General features: G+C 36.3%; 1 protein-coding gene across 1 annotated transcript in view; it reads left to right on the top strand.

Annotated features, from left to right (window-relative positions):
* The window catches only part of AGPS (alkylglycerone phosphate synthase), a 152,797-nt gene extending 138,120 nt beyond the window's left edge, over window positions 1-14,677 (top strand). Inside the window, exon 20 of the mRNA XM_004476829.5 lies at window positions 9,111-14,677. Within this exon, the coding sequence (XP_004476886.2) occupies window positions 9,111-9,232 (122 nt within the window). The 3' untranslated portion in view covers window positions 9,233-14,677. The remainder of the gene's footprint in view (window positions 1-9,110) is intronic.
* Window positions 14,678-22,097: the final 7,420 nt, after the last annotated feature.

Raw genomic sequence — 22,097 nt, 5'->3', positions numbered from 1 at the left:
AAAAACAAAACAGAAATGAATGAAAATTTCAATGCTCTCATCATAGATATGTTATTGTTTTCTCAGTTCTTGCCCATAAGTCAGCTTTACCTTCTGGTTGTTTTATATTTCCTGATTGCAGATTTCCAACATGTCACCTACTTAGAAGTGTCTTTCCAGTTCCTTTTTGTAGTTTCTATGTTCTCCATTTGAATTTAATTCAGTGAGTTTACTGACTTTATCTTGTTCATCACTGTATCCCTAGTATGTAGAAGAGTGAGTGGCACTCTTCTACATGGTAGATAGTGAATAAGTTGAGGAGTTGAGTGCATGCCCAAGAACTCATAGAATTTCGGGGCAGTTTTGCAAATTCTCAGACAGGTTTAAATTTTTTAAATTAGAGTGATAATAGCCTTTTTGCTAGTTTGGCTTCAAACATTTTAATAACCAGGTCTTGTTGGAATATAGGATTATATTTTTATCATTGAAAGGCTTAACTTTTTTCATATAATATTTTTGGGAAAGTGTATTAGCAGAGTTAATTATCCAGTGAAGTAAGGTAGAATAATGTATATTTTTCTACAACTCCATAGCACCAGCCATTTTGCTCTTCTTCCACAGATGCATTACATATCAACATTTCTCTTAAACTTTTTCTTATAAGTTCAAGAGGCTTATAAAGAGGGGAAAGATAGATTTGGGAATCAAATCTACATTTGACTTAAGGCTCTGCACTTTACTCACTGGGTGACTTAGGGAAATAACCTCTCTGAGCTGCATTGTTGTTGTCCGCAAAACAGAAATAATAGTATCTATCTCACAGATATGTTGTAAGATTTAATGTGGTAATCTAGGTAAAGTATCTAAAATGCTTTATGTGTAGTGATGCTTAAAATATAGTAGCTTTTGTTGTTAATAATAGTAATAGGTAGCACTAAATGGAACTCCAATTGTACTATTAAACCTTTATCTTATTGAAGAAATGATTACAGTTTCTTTGAAAAAAAGCCATAAACTTGAGGGATATGATTTAACAATAGTCTAACACTTTTTTTTATCTATAACCTGCAGTTGGTATCACTTTATTGGAAGACCTTTTACAATCTGTATAAAAGAAAAATTTCCTTACACTAGTAGCTATAAAATTAGGTATAGAAAAGTAACAATTTTCATAAATGCTTCTCTACTTAAAGTTAATCATAATTTATAAATTTCAAATGTTCATTACTGTTCAGTATAGTTTCATAAAGCAAAAACTTTTTCATATAAATTTAAGATAAAGGGTAGGTTTAATTGTTCTGCCAAACTTATGCGAAACTATGTTCATGAGAGATCACTGCTTTTTAGCTTTGGAAAAGGTTTTCCTTAATTTACATCATGAACTTAAAACTCAAATTGAATTCATAGAGACATCTTTATTTACTGACCTTGAGGCAGCATTGTGACTCTCTCAGTACCATTTTTGAGTTCCAGAGTAGAAGGGTTGGGGGTTAGGAGAATATTGATGCAATTTCTTTTAGAGCGTTTGGCCTGTAATTGTGATTAATAACAGTTGCTTTCGCTATCTGGAAACAGACAGGCTGGTTTGTCTGCCTACAATCATGCTGTGATAAATGGAGCTATTTTAACTCTGGTTTTGTGTATCAAAGAAAACAGATGTAGTCTGGAACTGGAGGCTATAGGAAATATAAAGTGTGCTTAGCTTAATCTTTAGAATGCTTGTTTTTGTAACTGACGAGCTGGTCAGTTTAAACAACAGACTTTATATTAGCGGTATATTTAATTTCAATTTATGACTTAAGTTTTTTAAGTTGTTCCTTTTGTTAAAAGTATACATAAGTCCTTGTCAGGAAGTTTAAAAACTCAATTAAATAGAACTAGCCTTACTTTAAGTATTGGTTATCTATATCAAACCAAAATTATTTCCTTATTCAGAGAATAATCATGGGGTAGCTACTCTTGGCCTTTTTTTTTTTGGTGGTCTTAACAGAACCCACTAGCACCAGAAGGTTTAAAGTAGAAAGAGGGAAACGGACTTTGGCCCAGTGGTTAGGGCGTCCGTCTACCACATGGGAGGCCCGCGGTTCAAGCCCCGGGCCTCCTTGACCCGTGTGGAGCTGGCCCATGCGCAGTGCTGATGCGCGCAAGGAGTGCCGCACCACACAGGGTGTCCCCCGCGTAGGGGAGCCCCACGTGCAAGGAGTGCACCCATAAGGAGAGCCGCCCAGCGCGAAGGAGGGAGCGGCCTGCCCAGGAATGGCGCCGCCCACACTTCCCGTGCCGCTGACGACAACAGAAGCGGACAAAGAAACAAGAAACAAGATGCAGCAAAAAGACACAGAAAAACAGACAACCGGGGGAGGGGAGGGGAATTAAATAAATAAAAATAAATCTTTTAAAAAAAAAATAAATAAAGTAGAAAGAGACTATTCAAAAGAATAAACAAAAAGATCACCTTGGGAGCTGTTTGTTAAAAACCTGAGTGTCAAATAAAAGATATACAGATTAGGAAGGAAGAAATAAAACTGTCCCTGTTTGTAGATGACACGGTTGTAGGATACATTATAATGCACAAAAAGCAATCATATTTCTGTATATTAGTAACGAACATATGGAGACAAATTGAAAACATAATACCATTTACTGTTGCTCCAAAAAAAAATGATTACTTTAATATAAATCTAACAAAACTTGGACAGAATCTGTATTCTGAAAATTATAGAATGCTGATGAAAGAAATCCAAAGACTTAGAGACATATAGTATTCATGGATTGGGATATTCAAAATAGTAAAGAGGTCATTTCTCTCCAAATCAATATATAGGTTTAATACAATTCCTATCAAAATATAACAAGGTTTTAAATTTTTTTAATTTATTTTTAAATTTTTATTTATTTATTTTTAGGTGGTACTGGGGATTGAATCTGGGAACCTCATACTTGTGAAGCCACAGCTCAACCACTGAGCTACAACCACTCCCTGACAGCAAGGTTATTTGTAGACATATACAAGCTTATTTTTAAATGAATATGGAAAGGCATAGACCCTAGAATACTAAAGCAGTCTTGAAAGAGAAGAATAAAGTGGAAGGAATTACTGTTTCCCATATTAAGACTTAGTATATAACTACAGTAATCAAAACAGTATGTTATTGGTGGAGGAACAGTCACGTAGATCATTGGAACAGAATCGAAATCCCAGAAATAAAGACCACCCAAATATGCCAAACTGATTTTCAACAGAGGCACAAGCAATTCAATGGAGAAAGCATAGCTTTTTCAACAAATGATGCTGGAGCAATTGCACATAATAGGCAAAAAAATAATCAGAATAATAACTTTGGCCTAAATTATATACCTTATAGAATATTAACTCAAAATGGATAATGGACTGAAATATAAAGCTGTAAAACTTTTAGGAAAAAAACATAAAAAAATCTTCAGAATCTAGAGCTGGGCAGGGTTCTTAGACTGGACACCAAAAGTAAGATCCATAAAAGGAAAATATGACAAACTGGATCTTACAAAAATTGAAAATTTTTGCTCTGTAAAAGACCCTGTTGAGAGGTTGAAAAGATAGACTACAGAATGAGAGAAAATATTTGTAAACCACATATCCAACAAAGGGTTTGTATCTAGAATACATAAAGAACTCTCAAAATTCAGGAGTTATAAAACCAAACAATCCAATTAGAAAATGGTTAAAAGACCTGAAGAGACATTTCATCAAATAGTATTATATAGGTGGCAAATAAGCACACAGAAAATTAAGGAAATTGAAATTAAAACTGTAATGATATATCACCACACACCTAGCAGAATGGCTACATTAAAAAGTAGTGACAATAACAAACGACCAAGGATACAGAGGAACCTGATCACTTACACAGTGCTGTTGGGAGTGTAAAATGGTACAACTACTCTGGAAAACTAAACATGCATAATAGGATTAGCACTTGATTGTGCTTCTTTAGATGGACTGAGTCTTTTTCCCCCTATTTCATAATCTCCAGAAGGCCTATTCAAGGATTTATAAGCCTTTAAAGCTATTCTGTAAGCTGTTCAGATGAAAGCTTGCAGAAACCTGACATTATAAATATTCATGATAAGAGGAAAATCTTAGAAAAATACCAAATCTTCATTCCTTTGTTAAAGGCCATAGAATCCATGTTTTGTTATCTTGATATCAGAGGTTTTATTCATAGAAAATAGTCAGATGATTTGATAAAGATATCAAACACGACTTTCAATATCCACTAAACATTGAATGTACCTTTTACAGAATCTTGAATAGTCATATTCCCACCTCATACTCCCTTAAAGGCTGGATGTTAGCATCTCTCAATTAGAAAGCTTTTGACTAACATTCAACATTTATTTCCACCAAAACCATACAAACAAAAAATGTGCTTTATAGCACAAGCAAACAAACAACTTTTAACTCTCTTTTCTGATTAAACCACCTAAAGAAACCTCATCGAGAGCAGATCACCATGTACCTCAAAAAAATGGAAGTTGGGTGGCTGACTTGGCCCAGTGGTTAGGGCATCCGTCTACCACATGGGAGGTCAGCAGTTCAACCCCCAGGCCTCCTTGACCCATGTGATGCTGGCCCATGCGCAGTACTGATGCGTGCAAGGAGTGCCCTGCCATGCAGGGGTATCCCTGCGTGGGGGAGCCCCACGTGCAAGGAGTGCGTCCTGTAAGGAGAGCCACCCAGCACAAAAAGAAAGTGCAGCCTGCCCAGGAATGGCGCCGCACACACGGAGAACTGACACAACAAGATGATGCAACAAAGAGAAACATTCCTGTGCCGCTGACAACAACAGAAGCGGACAAAGAAGACGTGGCAAATAGACAAGAGAACAGACAACCGGGGTGGGGGGGGCGGGGAAGGGGAGAGAAATAAATAAATCTTAAAAAAAAAAAAAAAGGAAGTTGCCCTTTATTTTCTGTTCTCATCAGTACCCAATAAGTTCCAGGAGCTAGAACCTCATTTGTCAAGAGACTGGATATCTATCCATTACTAGTTCCTTAAATACCCAATAGTTTGGTGGATTAATTAAATATTGAAATACAAATTTAATGCTCCTCAGTTCATTCCTCTAAGCAGATGAGTCTAGGTTTTCTTTTTAAAATCTAACCTGTAAAAACGTACTTAAAAAAGGTATCCAAGATGCTCAAACTAGAAATTTCAAAATAAAGTTGTTTTAATAATAATCATATGTTTTCTGCTTTGGCCACCTTTTATTTCTGTTTGTGAGCTTTACTAATCTTCTAAGTTTATAGCACATTTCAGCATTTGATTTTAATAAGTGTATAATAAATCTTTTTGACCTTGTAATCAAACTCATAGACTCAAAAGTTTTAACATTATCTAAAGAGAACTCTATACTTAGTAGACTCCTGGATTTATCCCTTTTAAGATGGAAATATTTGGTAGTTTCTGCTAAGTCTCCATTCTCTTAAACCACAGAGAGTAGTTCTAGATAATTTTTGATGGCTAGACTAGCCACCACCATATCAATATTTCCCTCACAACTCCCTCTAGGAACATGTCTGTTCATTTTCTTATACTGTTCATCAAACAATGAAACACATTATTTTTTGGAACTGTTAGCATCTAAAGGGTACTTTTGAGCCCCTGATTTCAAAGAGTATCCCTCAAAGCTTCCATTTTCTCTATTTCAAAATTAAATTTTAAATATTTGCTGTATATTGTGGAAGAACACAAAAATCTCATTTTTTCTAATGTGTGTGTACATATACCACTAGAAATAAATTGTAAAAAGATGAAACATTTCTCATTCATTTTCTATAATCTTCAGTATTTACTATATTTTTAAATATATTGAAATATATTAAAATATATTTAAAACTCTGAAAGGTGGCTTAAGTATTTGGGGTATTATATTTAGCATAATAGTGAGTTTTGAAATACAGGGTCTCTGTTTTGTTTATTTTGTTGACTTTCAGGCTAGGTTTATACTTCTAGAGAATCAGAAGTCAAAGGAAAATGATTGGGTCAGTAGCCATGGACCACCTACATTGGATAATCCAGGCATAGAAAGAGAAATAGGCTTCATATGGTATGAATGTACATGTGTCTCTTCAGGGTAAATATCATCTAAGGAATATTGAAAAGTCTTAGGCTGCCCATTATTTGCTGTTTTTAGACACATTGGTTTTTCATCCATACTTCCTTCCTCCAGATGGCATAATACATAAAAGTAAGAGTATCCTTTTTCCCATTTCTGAAACTATGCTTTAAAAATGTTCAAGCAACTACTACATAGTTGTGTATATATGTATTACATGTGTACAGGTCAGTATAATCAGCTATTTTCTGAATGCTTGGTGAGGATTGTACAAAAAGTTTATAATTAATGACTCTAGCTTTTTTTTTTTTTTTTAGCTTTTTTAAAATTTGTCTTTTTTTTTTTAAGATACATAGATCACAAAAAATATGAGGTTCCCATATACCCCACCCTCCTCCACTCTTCCCACATCAACAACCTCTTTCATCGTTGTGGCACATTCATTGCATTTGGTAAATACATTTTGGAGCACTGCTGCATTGCATGGATTATAGTTTACATTGTAGTTTATACTCTCCCCCAGTACATTCAGTGGGTTATGGCAGGATATATAATGTCTAGCATCTGTCCCTGAAATATCATTTTGGACAATTCCAAGTCCCGAAAGTGACCCTAGCTTTGTAATGAAAGTCTTCCACTTGGAAACATTGATCCCTCTTTGGAATTAGGCCCTTTGTGGTTTTTTGTTGTTGTTTTTCTAATTTCTATTTGTACACAAGTCCTACAGTGTAGTTGATTTGCACTGTTAAGCAAAACCAAAGATCCTTAGTCCCTTTAATTGCATAAACCATGATGTCTAACCCCAGTTCAAATTCTGTTATCGGTGGCAGAAGAAGCTCACAGACCTCTGCCACCAAGGAGTTAAGCTCTTTCATCAAATATGTTTATGAGCAGCCACAGCCATGCTGGCTGTACTGTCTTTTTTTAAAAATTTTTTTTTTTAACTTTCTAGTTCACTAATCAAATGTATGTTAGATTGATTATTGTAAAAGTATAAACCATAGAAAATTTGACAAGATAGATGTGTAAATTATCCTTCTGACAGAACTAATGATGCACTCCAAGCACCTTCTGTTTTCCAGCACTTCGTGAGCGACTTCATTAAATATGCAATGGCTGTTGGGTGGCTTCTCAGATGATGGTTCAGTTCCTTGTGGAATTGCATTATTACTAGAGGTGTAAAACCAGGCAGATAAGCTAGCTGTTGGGCATCCTGCTGAGGTTCTAATGTGCTCCATCTTGTTGGAGCAGTTGTTTGCAGTCTTTTCAGGACAATTACATCCATAACCACAGGACACACATTCAGTGAAACTATATTACAGATAACAGTGGAGACTGGCAATGACTGCTCTTCACTCCTCTCTCTTGAACTGCCTCAGTGTGGATAGTTTATCTTAATGCCATTTCTCCCACTTGCAGAATAGTTGTTGTTTAACATCTTGGAGCAAATCTGGTAATAACTGATTTGTAATTTTTTAGGTGCCTAAGATCATAGAATATTTGAGTTGATAGAGTTTAGAACACATAATTTCTAATCCTGTTGCAGATTAGAAAACTGAGTACGAAAAATTGTGGTGGCTTGTCCTGTAGGGAGATAGTAGGTGGACTTGGTATAACATCTTTTAGTGGTGGACTGGCATGAGTAGGGTAACATGTTTGGCTTCTGGTTTTAGAGTACCCTTAAAACTTAAATAACTTTTCATTTTGAATTTAAGATTTTTCCCCACCCTCCATCGTAGCACCAGCAATGCTTTTCTATTTCTAGAAGTAATGCAGAAATGTTTTACTTTTTGAGGGTATAATTCTGATTTTAATGACAATTTGATGGTTTCCTGAAGAACTGGGCATAAAGGTGATTTGAGTTGAGCTTAAAATGGTATTTAAGGTTTCTTTCCAAAAGCCTGATAAATGGGAGTGCATTTTAGAATGACAGGCTGCAGACTTTAATGAGAGACAGTTTTGCATTTTGGTTGACCAATTATAAATGACTGTTGATGCCTTTGGATCATTAATGAACATTTGTGGAAAATGACCATATGAATTTAATTATTGCAATAATGTGTTTGTTTGAGAAGTGCTAACCACAAATAACTAACTGTAAATTAGAAGATTTATCTATTTTACCACAGATAAGTCAGTTAATTGCTTTTTTTATGTGAAAAAAAATGGACATTTCAGAATTCTTTTACAGATTAAGTACATATCCTTTCTTTTAAAAAGTTCTATTTAGAAAAAAGAATTTTTTAATTGAGTGCCTTTTAATATATAACTTATACTAATAACTATTATGGTACTTCATTATTCTCAGAATAAATTAGCAAGACTTGAGAAAAAAGAAAGGGGAACCCTAAATTGTATATATTAAAAAACAAGAATAAGTTTAATATGGGTTAGGTATTTGATTTATTAAGTGCCTAAAAAAATCTCTAATTCTGGAGAAACGAAAGGGAGACAGAAACCAGTATTTGGGAATATGCAAATTTATTTTAAAGTGATTTGAAAAGGAAGTATAAATGGAAAGCTGCATGACCACGGTTTTTTTCCTTAAGTCTGTGAAGGGACAGACTTTCATCTTTTTTTTTTTCACACTTCTGTGCTCCTTAAAATATATTCTCTCATTTTCACTATTGTGTACCCAGCAAATTCATCTGGATTTTTCTTGAGTTAACTTCATTTTTCCTGAAATTTTGGCATGATTTGGTAGTTAAGACGGGGTGGGTTCTTTTGAAATACATGGTTTTTTTTTCATTTTGTTATTTGTAAAATGGGCTGTAATCTCAGTGTAAGCTTCCTTCATCTCTATTTCATGGTTTACAGAGAAAGGAGACATAGGAGCACAGCCTTCCCCTGGGAATACATTGGGCTTAATGAGCTTGATAGTCTGGTGGGCTCAATAAATCAAATAAAGCAAAACATTTCTCATTTTTGAATAAAAGCATTTATCACACAGTGTTTGTTCATTCATGGTAACAAGATTGATTGGTTCCCAGCATCATAGTGTATATTGAAGCATTTTTGATTTTGTTTTTCCAGTGGGCAAGTTACGGAAGCAGTGGCTAAAGGAAAGTATCTCTGATGTCGGCTTGGGGATGCTGAAGTCTGTCAAGGAATATGTGGACCCCAATAACATCTTTGGAAACAGAAACCTTTTATAAATTCATTACTATAGTTACAAAAAATGTCACTTTTTTTTTAAGTCTTCAACTATGGTTATTCCAGTAATCAAATATATCATGGACTGTATTTTGGCTACATTTATTTGTTGGTTTAAAACAAGTTTGTTTTCATTCTGTAGTTTTTTTGTTTTTTGTTTCTACATCTATGGATTGACAAAGTATTCCTAAATCTCCCTAGTTGTAGGTGCATCAGTTTAAAGCCAGTTGGTTGTCATTGCAAGTTTGAGTCAAGGCCACCCATGGTTGCCAATTGTTATTTACGGGGAAGATGCTGCCAGCTCTTTTGTATTGAAACTTTCTTTTGGGGAACAAAGGCAGATTTTGGTGTCATCATCTATTGCTTATATATTCCCCTTTTTAAAAGAACATTTCTGAGAAGCAGATCTCTAGGGAAGGAGTCCACTGAAGAATGATGTACATGTATGTTTTTTAAAAGTGCATTATAGTATGAGTAGGCAGTAGGATATTAGGAGAGGATATACATGAAAGAATATAAGCAGCCTATGTAGGACGTTTTCAGTTCTGTAAGGTGCTTGGCCTGCATTTTACTTTGTAATTAGTATACTGATATGAAACCTTAAATCATCCGTATCCAAATTATACTGTTAAAAGACATGTTTTTGTTCTCCATGTTTCTGTTTCTACTGTTTTGTATCACTGAGGTAACCTATTGTTATATCTAGTTCATTCATAATGTTTTATAAGAAGAACTGACTTACCACTCATTGTACCATGAAACAAATGCCTTTATTCACCTTAGAGTTGTTTTTGGCTTCTCTTTCCTGTTGCTGAGATGCAGAACAACCTACAACAGGAGCAGAAGAAGAAAGACTCTTTACATTTAATATCTCCAGTTGAAAGAATTGTTTGGCTAAACAAATGCAGTCATCATTCACCTATTGAATTTGAAAGCCTCAACAGTGTCAATGACAAAAGTCTTTTAAAGAAAATCTAAATAGCATTATAAATTTTCATTCTTGAAGTTTTATTTTACTTTTTAATAATGGTTTAATGCCTTTTTTGAATTACTGGTTTAACCTAAATTTTAAAACATGTAATAGATTAATGCATATGCCATAATCAAAAGTTTGAAATATCATATTTCTTAAATAAATAGGGAGAACATTAATCATATTTAGCAAACATTTTTACATTCAAATCTGGATATTTAAATAAGTGAAACAATTACTTTGAATCACTGTCAAGGTTCATGATTCACATTTTGAGATGGATTCTTTTCTTAATGCAATACTTAACTTTTGATAATTTTTTAAAATTAATATTTGATCACATAATGCAAGTCAAAATGCAGACGATCCTTTAAAAGGACACACTGTCTGTCTATGTAGCAACAGCTCCAGAGTATTTTTGGGCAGTTTGATACCTTTTATATCTGAAGTAGCCTTAACCAGAAGAGTGAAAATTTAAAATTGACAAAACAATATTTTTAAAACTTCAAAATGATAAATAATTTTTACCTGTTAAAATTGGCTTCAAACTAATAAACTTAATCTATAAACAAAACCAAAATTAAATAGTTTAACAACAAAAACTAAATATTTATTAGAAGCTGCCTCTGTTTTCATTGTTGATTTGTTTTTAATTGTAAAATTTCTAGCAGATCTTTGCTTAAAGCCCTTGATTTTTTAAATAGTTGGACACTTACTGAGGAAATTGCTTCTACAATTATAAAAAGCTCAGCTTTATAAAATGTTTTATTCATGAAGGTAATGTCTCTAATTGGTGATCAAAATGTAAGATTTAATAAGATACTGATATCGCTGGAAGTGCATCCATGTTTCTGAGATTTTTTAAAATAAAATTTACAGATTCATTAGCAATTCCATTCCCTTGCATGTGATTGTTATAACATTCTTTCCCAGGGAGTTAAGATTTTGACAGTGTCAGAAATCTGTATTTGATTTTGAAAAACTGTAAATGTAACACCTGAAATTGTTGTGCTCACTATTCTACATGAACCTTATGGAAATAAGTGATTTATGCCATTGTTTTTCTTTTTCCATGTATATGCAGAACTCCCCATCCTTGCTTTTATAATGGTGACTACATTTTGTAGTTGAATCATTTCCACAGGGGTCATTTTGAAAGACATGAACATTCATCAGTACTGTTTCACTCTGGTTTAGTAAATCAGAAAGCCTTTCCCTCACTTTAGCACACCTACTTCCGAGAGGTACCTCAGTATATAGTTAGTGTCTATGGAGGACTAAGTTCATGAATATGCACAGAAGCACTTAAACTATGCCTCTTCACACTGAAATAACTGAAATGTTAAAGCCAGGAGAACATTATTTAAGGCTTCTTTTTAAATAAGTTTATATTAAATATTTAAGTCTATTTGGTTTTCAGTACTGTGTAACACTGACTTGACTTTCCTAAATTTAGTTGTATTTCTAATATTTTACTTGAAATTGACGGTGTCACATTTGGGTTGAAGTTTCGGTGGGAATGGAATCTTATTGATAGTGAGAAATGGTATAGAACAGTAAAGACTCAATATGAACAGGCTTTATTGACTACTGCCTTAATGTTTGGTGCAATTTACAGTGCATAGGTGAATTTAGTCTTATGTGAAGTAACTTGGGCTTTTTAAATTTAGAAACAATAGTAGAAATCAATGTTAATTGTGTCCCTCATTTTACCACAAAGTAGGATTAAATTATTTCTGCTTCTGGAGAATTTGGAGATTTTTTTCCCCTAACAGTGCTTACATAGTATAGTACTACAACTTAAAAAGGTATCTGTGAAACTGGTAGCCTTCTAACATGCATAGCTGTGTTGATGTATTTTGGAAAACAAAAGTGCCATAAAGAATTTCGCTTCTGTCATTGTGTATACTGTATCAAATACAGATGCTTGTTGGCCTTAGAGATTTTCCTTTGTTACATTCTTTTATAGTTACAACTTCCTAGCCATAGAAAGGAGCTAATCAGAGAAGCGCTGTAATCCCAAACTGAAGTATTTTACCTAATCTGTTCATCTGAGGCTGGCTTTTGTTGAGCTACTATTTCATAGAAATGTAGAACCCAAACAGTTATTTACCATGGATTGATTCACAGAATGCATGGGCTGCTGGGGCTTGAGGCATCCAAAATGGAAAAGCATACCTACATTTTTTAAGAAAGATTGAGGCAGGAGTTAAGGGCATCTTTAATAGCTTTTATTCATCATTTAATCTTTAACAATATTGATTTTAATTAGGATGTAGTTTATGGTGGGAGAAAGGCTAGAAATAGCAAGTGCTGACTTGAGATTGAAGAATCCAGAGTGTTTTCCTTTGGCTTTATGAGTTATGGAAGCTTGACTTTGCTAAAGGCGCCATGTTCCTAAATGAACCATATCACAGGTCAATATATCCCTTTAATTCTCATTAATTTCAATGTCCTGAAAAAGAAAGAATTTATATTTTGATCTGGAATCCAGAATGTATGAAAAGGTTTTCTCAAACTGTTGAAATATAGTGTTTGATATGAAGGACATAAGTTTAAGTTATTCAGCTTTCTGCTCCCTAAGCCAAACAGTATTTGTCTTTAATGTGAAATTTAACTGTAAAAAAACTACTTGTAATGTCAAGAGATTATAGAATTTTATATTATTAATAAAAAGGACCTGAGTCTAAGATTTTTTTCTTCTTTAAAGGGAGTGTGAAATTTTACTTTTCTGTATGCATATGGATTTTTCTTTTAACTTGTTTTTTATCATCCATATTTCCACAGATTTGAAAGTAGAAAATTAATATTTACAGTTTCATTGATGTAGCATTAATGATGGAGTGCATCTTAAATATGATTAAATCCCTTTGGATTCATAGCTAAATGTGTTAAGGTTAGCTAGGTTTTATCAGTCTCTAATTATTTTTTAAATCAATGTTATATTCCTAGGAGGTGTGTAGTCTCCTGTGAACCTGAAGCATTCCCTTTTGAACCTTGGAGGATCCTCAAAGAATGGGCACTCTTGTGCTCTGCTAACCACAACAATTAAATCCTTAAACGTGAGTAAGGACCACTGATAAATAGAGCACTCAAGCCAAAGACCCATCACAGAATTAAGTAATTTTAGTTCTGTGAACATGAAAAGATTCCTTTTTTGACTCCCAAAGAGAATGTTTTATACCTTTTTTCCACAAGGAAAAAATGATATATTAAGTATCATTAAAATCATTTTTCAGGGATTCTGAACTTCCAAATCTGAGAGAGAAAAGGAAAACAAATAATCTGTTTTGGTATGGATTTCTAAGCATCATGTATTCATATTTTTAAGGCATATTACTGTTGGTAATGTTTTTCTTTTTGTGAACAACATGAGCATTCTATAAAATATGTTTTTTTATCCTTAATCTGTTCACATGTCCACAAAGGGCATGAAAGGGTATATGTAGTTTCTATATATATAATTTTTTGAACTACTTATAGAATATCCCCAAAAGCTCACAGTGCCTTTTTTTTGCCCCATGATGTAGCCATTATTTAAAATAAGTGGAAGATGATAGGTCTTCAAAGATAGGTTGTTTAGAGATTTGAGGTTATTCCTTTTCAAGATCATGCCATGCATTAAGTAGTTGTATGTACTGATCATCCTTTCCACAGTATTGGTTTAGATCTAGCATATTGTATGGTGGACCTGTACTTTCACACACATCTAATAAGTCAATAGGATTTATATGTACTTTCTACTTCTACATTTTCATTCCTCCTTTCCCAGTTTAATGGCCCTAAAATGGCTTGGTAGATGTGGCAGCACCCAGTCCCTGAGACACTCACTACATGCTTGTGGATGTTTGCTCACAAATCTCCCTGAGTAGCAGAGCCTGTGAAGGGGTTTCCTGTTTCTTTGGTTGTGTGTCAGTCCTTTTATATGTGATGGTGCCTTCAGAATTAGGAATATTTCTGTTCCTGGACAGTGATAAATCTCAAGAGAGATAAGTATAGGTTAATTTTCTTGATTTTTGTCCTTTCTGCTAAGCCTGTGAAATACTTTGGCTTTGATAAAACTCAGCTTGACCTGAATAATATCTTATCCTGAGTCTTCCTCCAAGGCAGTGCATATTCCTGCCAATACTGTAGTGATCTTTTGGGAACTACATGTAGGTAAGCACTTGTATATATATCATTATACCGCTGTAACTAATGCATACAAACAGTTCTTCTACTTACATTTATAGTCTAAAGTGGATGTGTAATGGGAAGGGAAATTCCTGAGAGATTCCAACATAGCTTTGTCAATTCAGACTGAGCCATACAGTTTTCCACAAGGGCTCAAAATGTCATCTATATACTGTGCTTTCAGTGTATGTTCAGATTCTTCTTTTATTGGTTTTCTTAGACTGTACTGTTCTATAAGCAAATACTCATGTGTAATTTTTTAAAGATATGTTGGGAAAAATAAAACAATACCAGAACCATTCATTGTTATGGAAATTGTTGCTTTCATTTTGATTCCATTTAAACTTTGTTGACAATATCATGCTGTGCTAGGTACTCAGAGCAAATGAATAGGATACAATTAATGCCCATGAAGAACTTCTCTAGTAGTGAAGGACATGTGCACAAATAATTTATTTCATCCCAGTTTGTGGCTCCCTCATTGGAGGGAAGATTATAGCTGTGTGTGGGCTCTGAAATGATTAACTGCATATCAGACCTATTAAACTGACTTTACATGGTACGTTTCAATGATCACTAATCACACCGAGATTTTAGCTGTTATTTAATTAAAGAAAGCAGTTTGCTAACTGACTCATACATGCTCAGTCTGAATGAACCTTAGAAATCTTATCATCTTACTTATACCCTATTGCTACTTAACCACCCTCTCATTCCCAGGCCACAGATAACAAGTCTTTCTGAACCTTTGCTGTGACCAAATAGGAACTTATGGCCATTCCAGGAAGCCTTTTCCAACTTACGAAATCTTCAGATATTAAAAAGTTTTTGCTTGTCAGACTGAAATCTGTCTCCTTCCTTCTACCCATTAATAACCTCTACCTTCTGTAGTCATAAAGAATTGGTCCATTTGCTCTATTGAACAGCAGCTCTTCAGATGCTTCAAGACAGCACTCCTGTTCCCCCAGATCGTCTCCAAACTTTGCTCATGTCAGTTTCTATACTCTTCACCATCTTAATCTCCATATGTGCCAATGTGATGTTCTTAAATTGAGGTATCTAGGCCTGACTACGAATGTTCCAAATTAGTGCCCTTATTCTAATCACTACTAAATGCATTGTTTGGTGGACATTGTACTGTCAACACAGACTGAATTTCAATTTAACAAAGCTTGTCCTTTCCACATATGCCATTTTGGCCATATGTCCCTGGAAACTGATTTTTTTTAAAGCTCTATTACTTATGTTTACTAAAATTTATCTTCGTGGATGTGGTTTCAGTTTTACAAAACCTTTTTAAGATCTTGACTCTCAGCAAGAATATTTACTGTCCCATCCAAATTTGGGTCATCAGTAAAATTGAGACATGTACTGTACTTTTGGATTCTCTTCTAAGGAATGGCAGATATCCAGGGTACGTAACCAGTACCAGTCTGATACATCTGTGAAAGAGCATTCAGGGTTCAGGCAGTTACACTTCCACTTACATTGCTGCTGTCCACCTCATATTTTCCCATTTTGTCCACCAATGGGCTTTTTATTCAACGAATCATCATTTATACCATATATACATTAAATAAGCAAATAAGTTTACTTAATTTGACATTTCTGCTGGACTGAAATTCTGATAAAACTTGCTACTACCTTTTTCTCTAACTACTAGTCATTTACTAATTTCTTCTTTTATAAAATGAAAGTCTCTGAAATCCTTTCCAACTCAGTCTCAGTGATTGTGAATGAGTTAATGTATTTTTGCCAAATAACTTCCCAAGAATTGATTGCTATATTAGTAATTTACTTTCTAATTCACCCCTTTTTTGCCAGGCATTCTTTTTTTTTTTTTAAACCAGATTACTGAGATTTAATACAAGCCTCAAAATAACATTTTTGAGATTCAATGACAAAATTTAAGGTTTTGATGATGAAAAGCATACTGCTCCAACCCATGAGCACAATTTTCATTGATCTCTCTTGGCTAGTTAGAATATTATGGATTGCCTTCTAACCACTGTCTTCGCTCTTCCTGTGGTTTTTTGTTTGTTTTGTTTTGTTTTGTTTTGTTTAAAGATGTATTTATTTATTTCTCTCCCCTCCCCCCCCCCCCACCCCAGTTGTCTGTTCTCTGTGTCTATTTGCTGCGTCTTCTTTGTCCACTCCTGTTGTTATCAGTGGCACGGGAATCTGTGTTTCTTTTTGTTGAATCACCTTGTTGTGTCAGTTCTCCATGTATGCTGCAGCACCATTCCTGGGCAGGCTGCACTTTCTTTCGCACTGGGCGGCTCTCCTTACGGGGCGCACTACTTGCACATGGGTCTCCCCTACTCAGGGGACGCCCCTGTGTGGCAGGGCACTCCTTGCACGCATCAGCACTGTGCACGGGCCAGCTGCACACGGGTCAAGGAGGCCCGGGGTTTGAACCGTGGACCTCCCATGTGGTAGGCGGACGCCCTAACCACTGGGCCAAGTCCGCCGCCTTCCTGTGGTTTTTATACTGTAGACTATTCTTTAATTGTCATCACTGCATCACCCTGTGCAGGCATTATGTTGGGCCATTCTATCCCACATTGAAAGACTTTAAAGCAGGGGAGTGCTCTAGGAACTGCCATTCCTTCCTTTATATTTATAATGTGAATGTTTTAACTCTATGGCAGCATCTCTGGTACTATTATGGAGCTCTGTTTTGAACTTCAGTTGTTTATTTAATCACATGAACATATAACACATGAACAATGATAGGTCAGTGTGTGTAGCAGAATATACCTTTAGATACATGCCACTCTATCTGATAGTCTATTCTTGGATTTTAATGCAGCAAAACAAAAAACAGATAAAAACTGGCTAAACAAGGAGGATTCATTCATACTATCTTCTATAGCAAGAAATCTAGTGGTAGGCTGTCTGCAGAGTTAGGTGATTCAGCATTTATTCTCTGTCATAAAGCAAACTGGGTTTTTTCATCTCTGTAACTATGCTTGCCAGAGTTGGCTTCATTCCAAGACTTACTCTTCTCTTGCTTATAGATGATCTCCAGTAGTGATTGGAGCATTGTAACTTTCATTTTTATTAGGAGAGAGAATGAATGATTTCACTTAATGTCTTATACGAGCAGGAAGAATTTCCCAGAAAGCTCTAAATAACAATGTCTAACTTGTTACTGGCCAGTTTTGAGTAACATTCACATTCCTAAACCAAACTTTGACAAGTAGGGAAGTGGACTTTCTCTGAATTCCTCTTTCTATGGGATACAAGAGCCTCTTCACTAGGAGAAGGAAATAAAACTAAACAAAATTAGATTCTTATGGGTATGAAAAATGAAAGGAGAAGAAGGGACTAGATGGATCCTGGATAGGTAATCAACAAAATCAAAACCACTTTTTCTTTATGGCCATTAGAACACATCAGTTTAGTTGCCATGCTTATATAATGGGTCTTTTACAATAAACAAATAATTGGTTCAACATTTAGATTCTTAGCTAAAAATGTGTAACTTTCTGTCTGGTATTGTGCCAGGTATATTTAATGTTTTGAATTTTTGAAACATCTAGAAATATTTAGAGATAACTGTTTAAATGCAAGTATCCATGGGCTATAAATATGTATATAGCTAGACTTTTACCACCATGGATTTCAGGGCTTTCGTGTCTTTTTCTCTGCCTCTTTTTTTTTTTTTGACAGGTGGCCTTCCCTGTTCATTATTGGTCTAGAATGATATTTCTAATTAATATTCACCTTCCTGACAATACTTTTTAAAGTGGTTCAGAATCCACAGGAAAATAGATGGGGTAAAAAGTAATGGAAAAAGTAGAATGTAACCATTTAGAATCCTTTAATGCATTGTCATTGGTATTTAAGTTGATTGCAGAATTGATCTTAGCATGTACTTTGATTCCCTTAACCACATCTATTCCTCCCCTCCTCCCCTCCTCCTCCTCCTCCTCCTCCTTCTCCTCCTCCTCCTCCTCCACCTCCTCCTCTTTCTCTCTCTCACAGGAAATCAAATCTTACTGAAATTATCCTAAGGCATTTCTATCTTAGGCAAGTTATTTAATGTCTCTAAGGTTCACTGTATAACAGTCCTACATAATAGGATGCCTTCAATATAAGAAATGAGAAAAGTATGTCCACCTCTTCAATTTCATATTATATTGAAGGTTGGTATCAGTTGGAGTCCAGGAAAATGTCCAAATTAAGGCATCATCTAGGCTGTGCTTTCTTCCCAAAGACTGTCTGCTAGCAATCCTTGGCTCCTCTGCCTCATGGCAAGGCACATCTCCCTTCACTCCTGGGTTGTATTGCTTTCAGATTCTTACTTCCATGACTTTCTGCCAGGCACTTTTATGAGCATTTAACCATAGATAAGAGATGAATATTGTTACCACAGTAACCCTGTGAAGTGGTATCATTCACCCCCCTCTTTTTCCCCTTCAACTTTTTATTTTGAAATAATTTTAAACTTACAAGACAGTTGTAAATATCATCCCCTTTTTTACTAATGGAAAGACTGAAGTTTAGTGAGATTAAGTAACTTGCCCGCTATTAGTAACTGGGAAGTGGTGTTGCTGGGATATGAAGCCAAGTCTGACTAAATCCAGTGCCTTCTGCTGCTTCACTGCTCTTGACTGCTTATGCTGGTTGACTATGATGCATTCAGAATTTCTGCTTTTCTTAAATATATTATTAGTCATTGTCCTCTTCATAAGATCACAGGTAAAGAAAAAGCATACCTCCTACTACAGAGTAGAAGCTGCTGCCTTCATAAGAAAATGCCATAGAAACATCATTGAGCCTTTTGTCTCAGATGCTGTCTTGCTCTGTAAACATTTAATCCACAGTGTTTTGCACTGATGAATTTATGGATTTAATATGAAACTCATAAAAGTAAGTGCTGTATATGATGGACTTAATAAATCTGCATTTTTATAACTTTAATATTGTACCCTATTGTGCTGCATTTAAAAATATAAGAACAGGGGCCGGTGCAGGCCGCGGGGGGGCCGGTGCAGGCCGCGGTGGCGAGAGGCGGACGCCGGAGCTGGGCTGGGCCGCTGTAGCGAGCGGAGCCAGGCGGAGCCGGGTCAGGCCGTGGCGGGTACGGAGCCAGAGCTGGGCCGGGCCGCTGTAGCGAGCGGAGCCAGGCGGAGCCGGGTCAGGCCGCAGCGGGTACGGAGCCGGGCGGGGCCGGTCCAGGCCGCGGTGGCGGGAGGTGGACGCGGGAGCCGGCTGGGCTGCTGTAGCGAGCGGAGCCGGGCGGAGCCAGGCCAGGCCGAGGCAGCGTAAGGAGCCGGGCAGAGCTGGTCCAAGCCTCCGCGGCGGGCAGAGCCGGGCCTGCGGAGGGGTTTCTGTTCTTTTTTTTTTTTTTTTTTTTTTTGGAGCATCTGCAGTACTGGGGAGTTCGTGGGCCCTGGGCGGCCTATTGGGGGTTTGTGGGAAGGGAGGTGCTTGCAGACCCATTTGGGCAGACAGACGGGGGGTTTTAGGGCAAAGCGGGGGGAAGTTGTTGCTTTAGATAGTGTTGCAATTGTGACACGTGTATACCTGTATCTCTCTTCTCCCTATCCGTTCCCCACCGTTTGCCCATCCTCTTTTTCTTTCTTCCTTTCTTCTTGTCTTTCTTTTTTCTTTATTATAATTAGTTTTTTTTTTTTCGGTTTTCTCTTTCCCTCTTGTCCCTCATCTTCCACTTATTTTTATTTTAATTCAAGTATACAATAGGTGCTACAGGGAACACCTCACATTTGCTGGGTTTTCCGATCCTCCACTGCCTCATTTCTGTGTGAACTGATTTAGGCTACCTACACTATCCCCCTTCCCCTGCATCTTTTTTTTTTTTTTTTTTTTTTTTTTTTTTTTTTTTTTTTTTTTAAGATTTATTTATTTATTTAATTTCCCCCCCTCCCCTGGTTGTCTGTTCTTGGTGTCTATTTGCTGCGTCTTGTTTCTTTGTCCGCTTCTGTTGTCGTCAGCGGCACGGGAAGTGTGGGCGGCGGCATTCCTTGGCAGGCTGCTCTTTCTTTTCACGCTGGGCGGCTTTTTCCTCACGGGCGCACTCCTTGTGCGTGGGGCTCCCCCATGCAGGGGACACCCTTGCGTGGCACGGCACTCCTTGCGTGCATCAGCACTGCACATGGCCAGTTCCACACGGGTCAAGGAGGCCCGGGGTTTGAACCGCGGACCTCCCATATGGTAGACGGACGCCCTAACCACTGGGCCAAAGTCCGTTTCCCTGCATCTTGATATCCACTATCATCTACTGTCTCTCCTATATTCCACCCCCAACCTCCCGTTCTTTGATCCACAAAGTGTCTAACTCTTAATTTCTAATACCTTTGTTCTGTTTTCTGTCTATTATCCACTCTTGAAACTATTACCTCTCCTTTCTTTCTCCCTCTCTCATGAAAACAATAGCTTTGTAGTTCATACCATATTCCTCCCAAATTCAGTCATCTACTTCATAAAAGGTACTCTACCTACAGCTATAACTCTATACAATCTACATGAATCTAACCTCCATCCTTCCAGACCTCATATTCTTGCTTTGTTAACATACATCGCCAATACAACTTTACACTTTTCCCTTGCTTACACAATTGCCTTTCCCCAACACTAATACTTTCCTCTAAAGTGAACTTAACCAACAACAAGTAACTAGAATAAGAAGAAAAATCTGACAAAGAGACGATATAACACCTATGCAAAAATAACAACTAATTAACCTCCAAGAGCAGACAAAGAAGCTAAGGAACTGATTAAATTCGTCAAAATAAAGAGATGACCAGAAAGCAACAAAAATCTACAAACCAAACCAATAATCAGGAAAACATGGCTGAATCCAATCAACAAACCAATAATCACGAAGGGGAGCAAAACTTGGCACAAGCAATGAAAGATCTCAGAACATTTATCACCGACAAATTTGATGCAGTAATGAAAGAGGTTAACAACATGAAGATATCACTTGGAGGGGAAATTGCAGACATACGCAAAAACATAACAGATATGATGGGGATGAACACCACAGTTCAAGAAATCAAAAATACACTTGCAGCAAATATCAGCAGACTAGAAGAGACAGAGCAGAGAATTAGTGATGTGGAAGACAGTACATCAGAAATCAAACAGATAGTAGAAGGGGTCAATAAGAAGATAGAAAAAATCCAATTAGGATTTAGGGACCTGAATGACAATGCAAAACGCTCAAACATACGTATTATAGGCATTCCAGAAGGTGAAGAGAAGGGAAAGGGGTCAGAAGGAGTGTTGCAGGAAATAATGGCTGAAAACTTCCCAAATCTACTGAAAGAGACAGATGTACATATCCAAGAAGCACAGCGCACTCCACAAGTCATAAACCCCAACAGGCCCACCCCAAGACATATACTTGTCAAATTATCCAATGCTCAAGACAAAGAGAAAATCCTAAAAGCAGCAAGAGAAAAGAAAACCATCACATACAAGGGAAGCTCAATTAGATTAAGTGCTGATTTCTCTTCTGAAACCATGGAGGCAAGAAGACAGTGGTATGATATAGTCAAGGTACTAAAGGAAAGAAATTTCCAACCAAGAATACTTTATCCAGCTAAACTAGCATTCAAATATGATGGAGAGTTCAAAATATTCGCAGACAAACAGAAACTGAAAGAGTATACCAACAAGAAACCTCCCCTTCAAGAAATTCTAAAGGGAGTGCTGCAGGAAGAAAGGAAAAAACAGGAAAGGCAAAG

The sequence above is a fragment of the Dasypus novemcinctus genome, chromosome 7 (assembly GCF_030445035.2).
Source record: "Dasypus novemcinctus isolate mDasNov1 chromosome 7, mDasNov1.1.hap2, whole genome shotgun sequence".
In the NCBI taxonomy this organism is placed as follows: Eukaryota; Metazoa; Chordata; class Mammalia; order Cingulata; family Dasypodidae; genus Dasypus; species Dasypus novemcinctus.
This window is presented reverse-complemented; position numbering and strand designations above follow the sequence as displayed.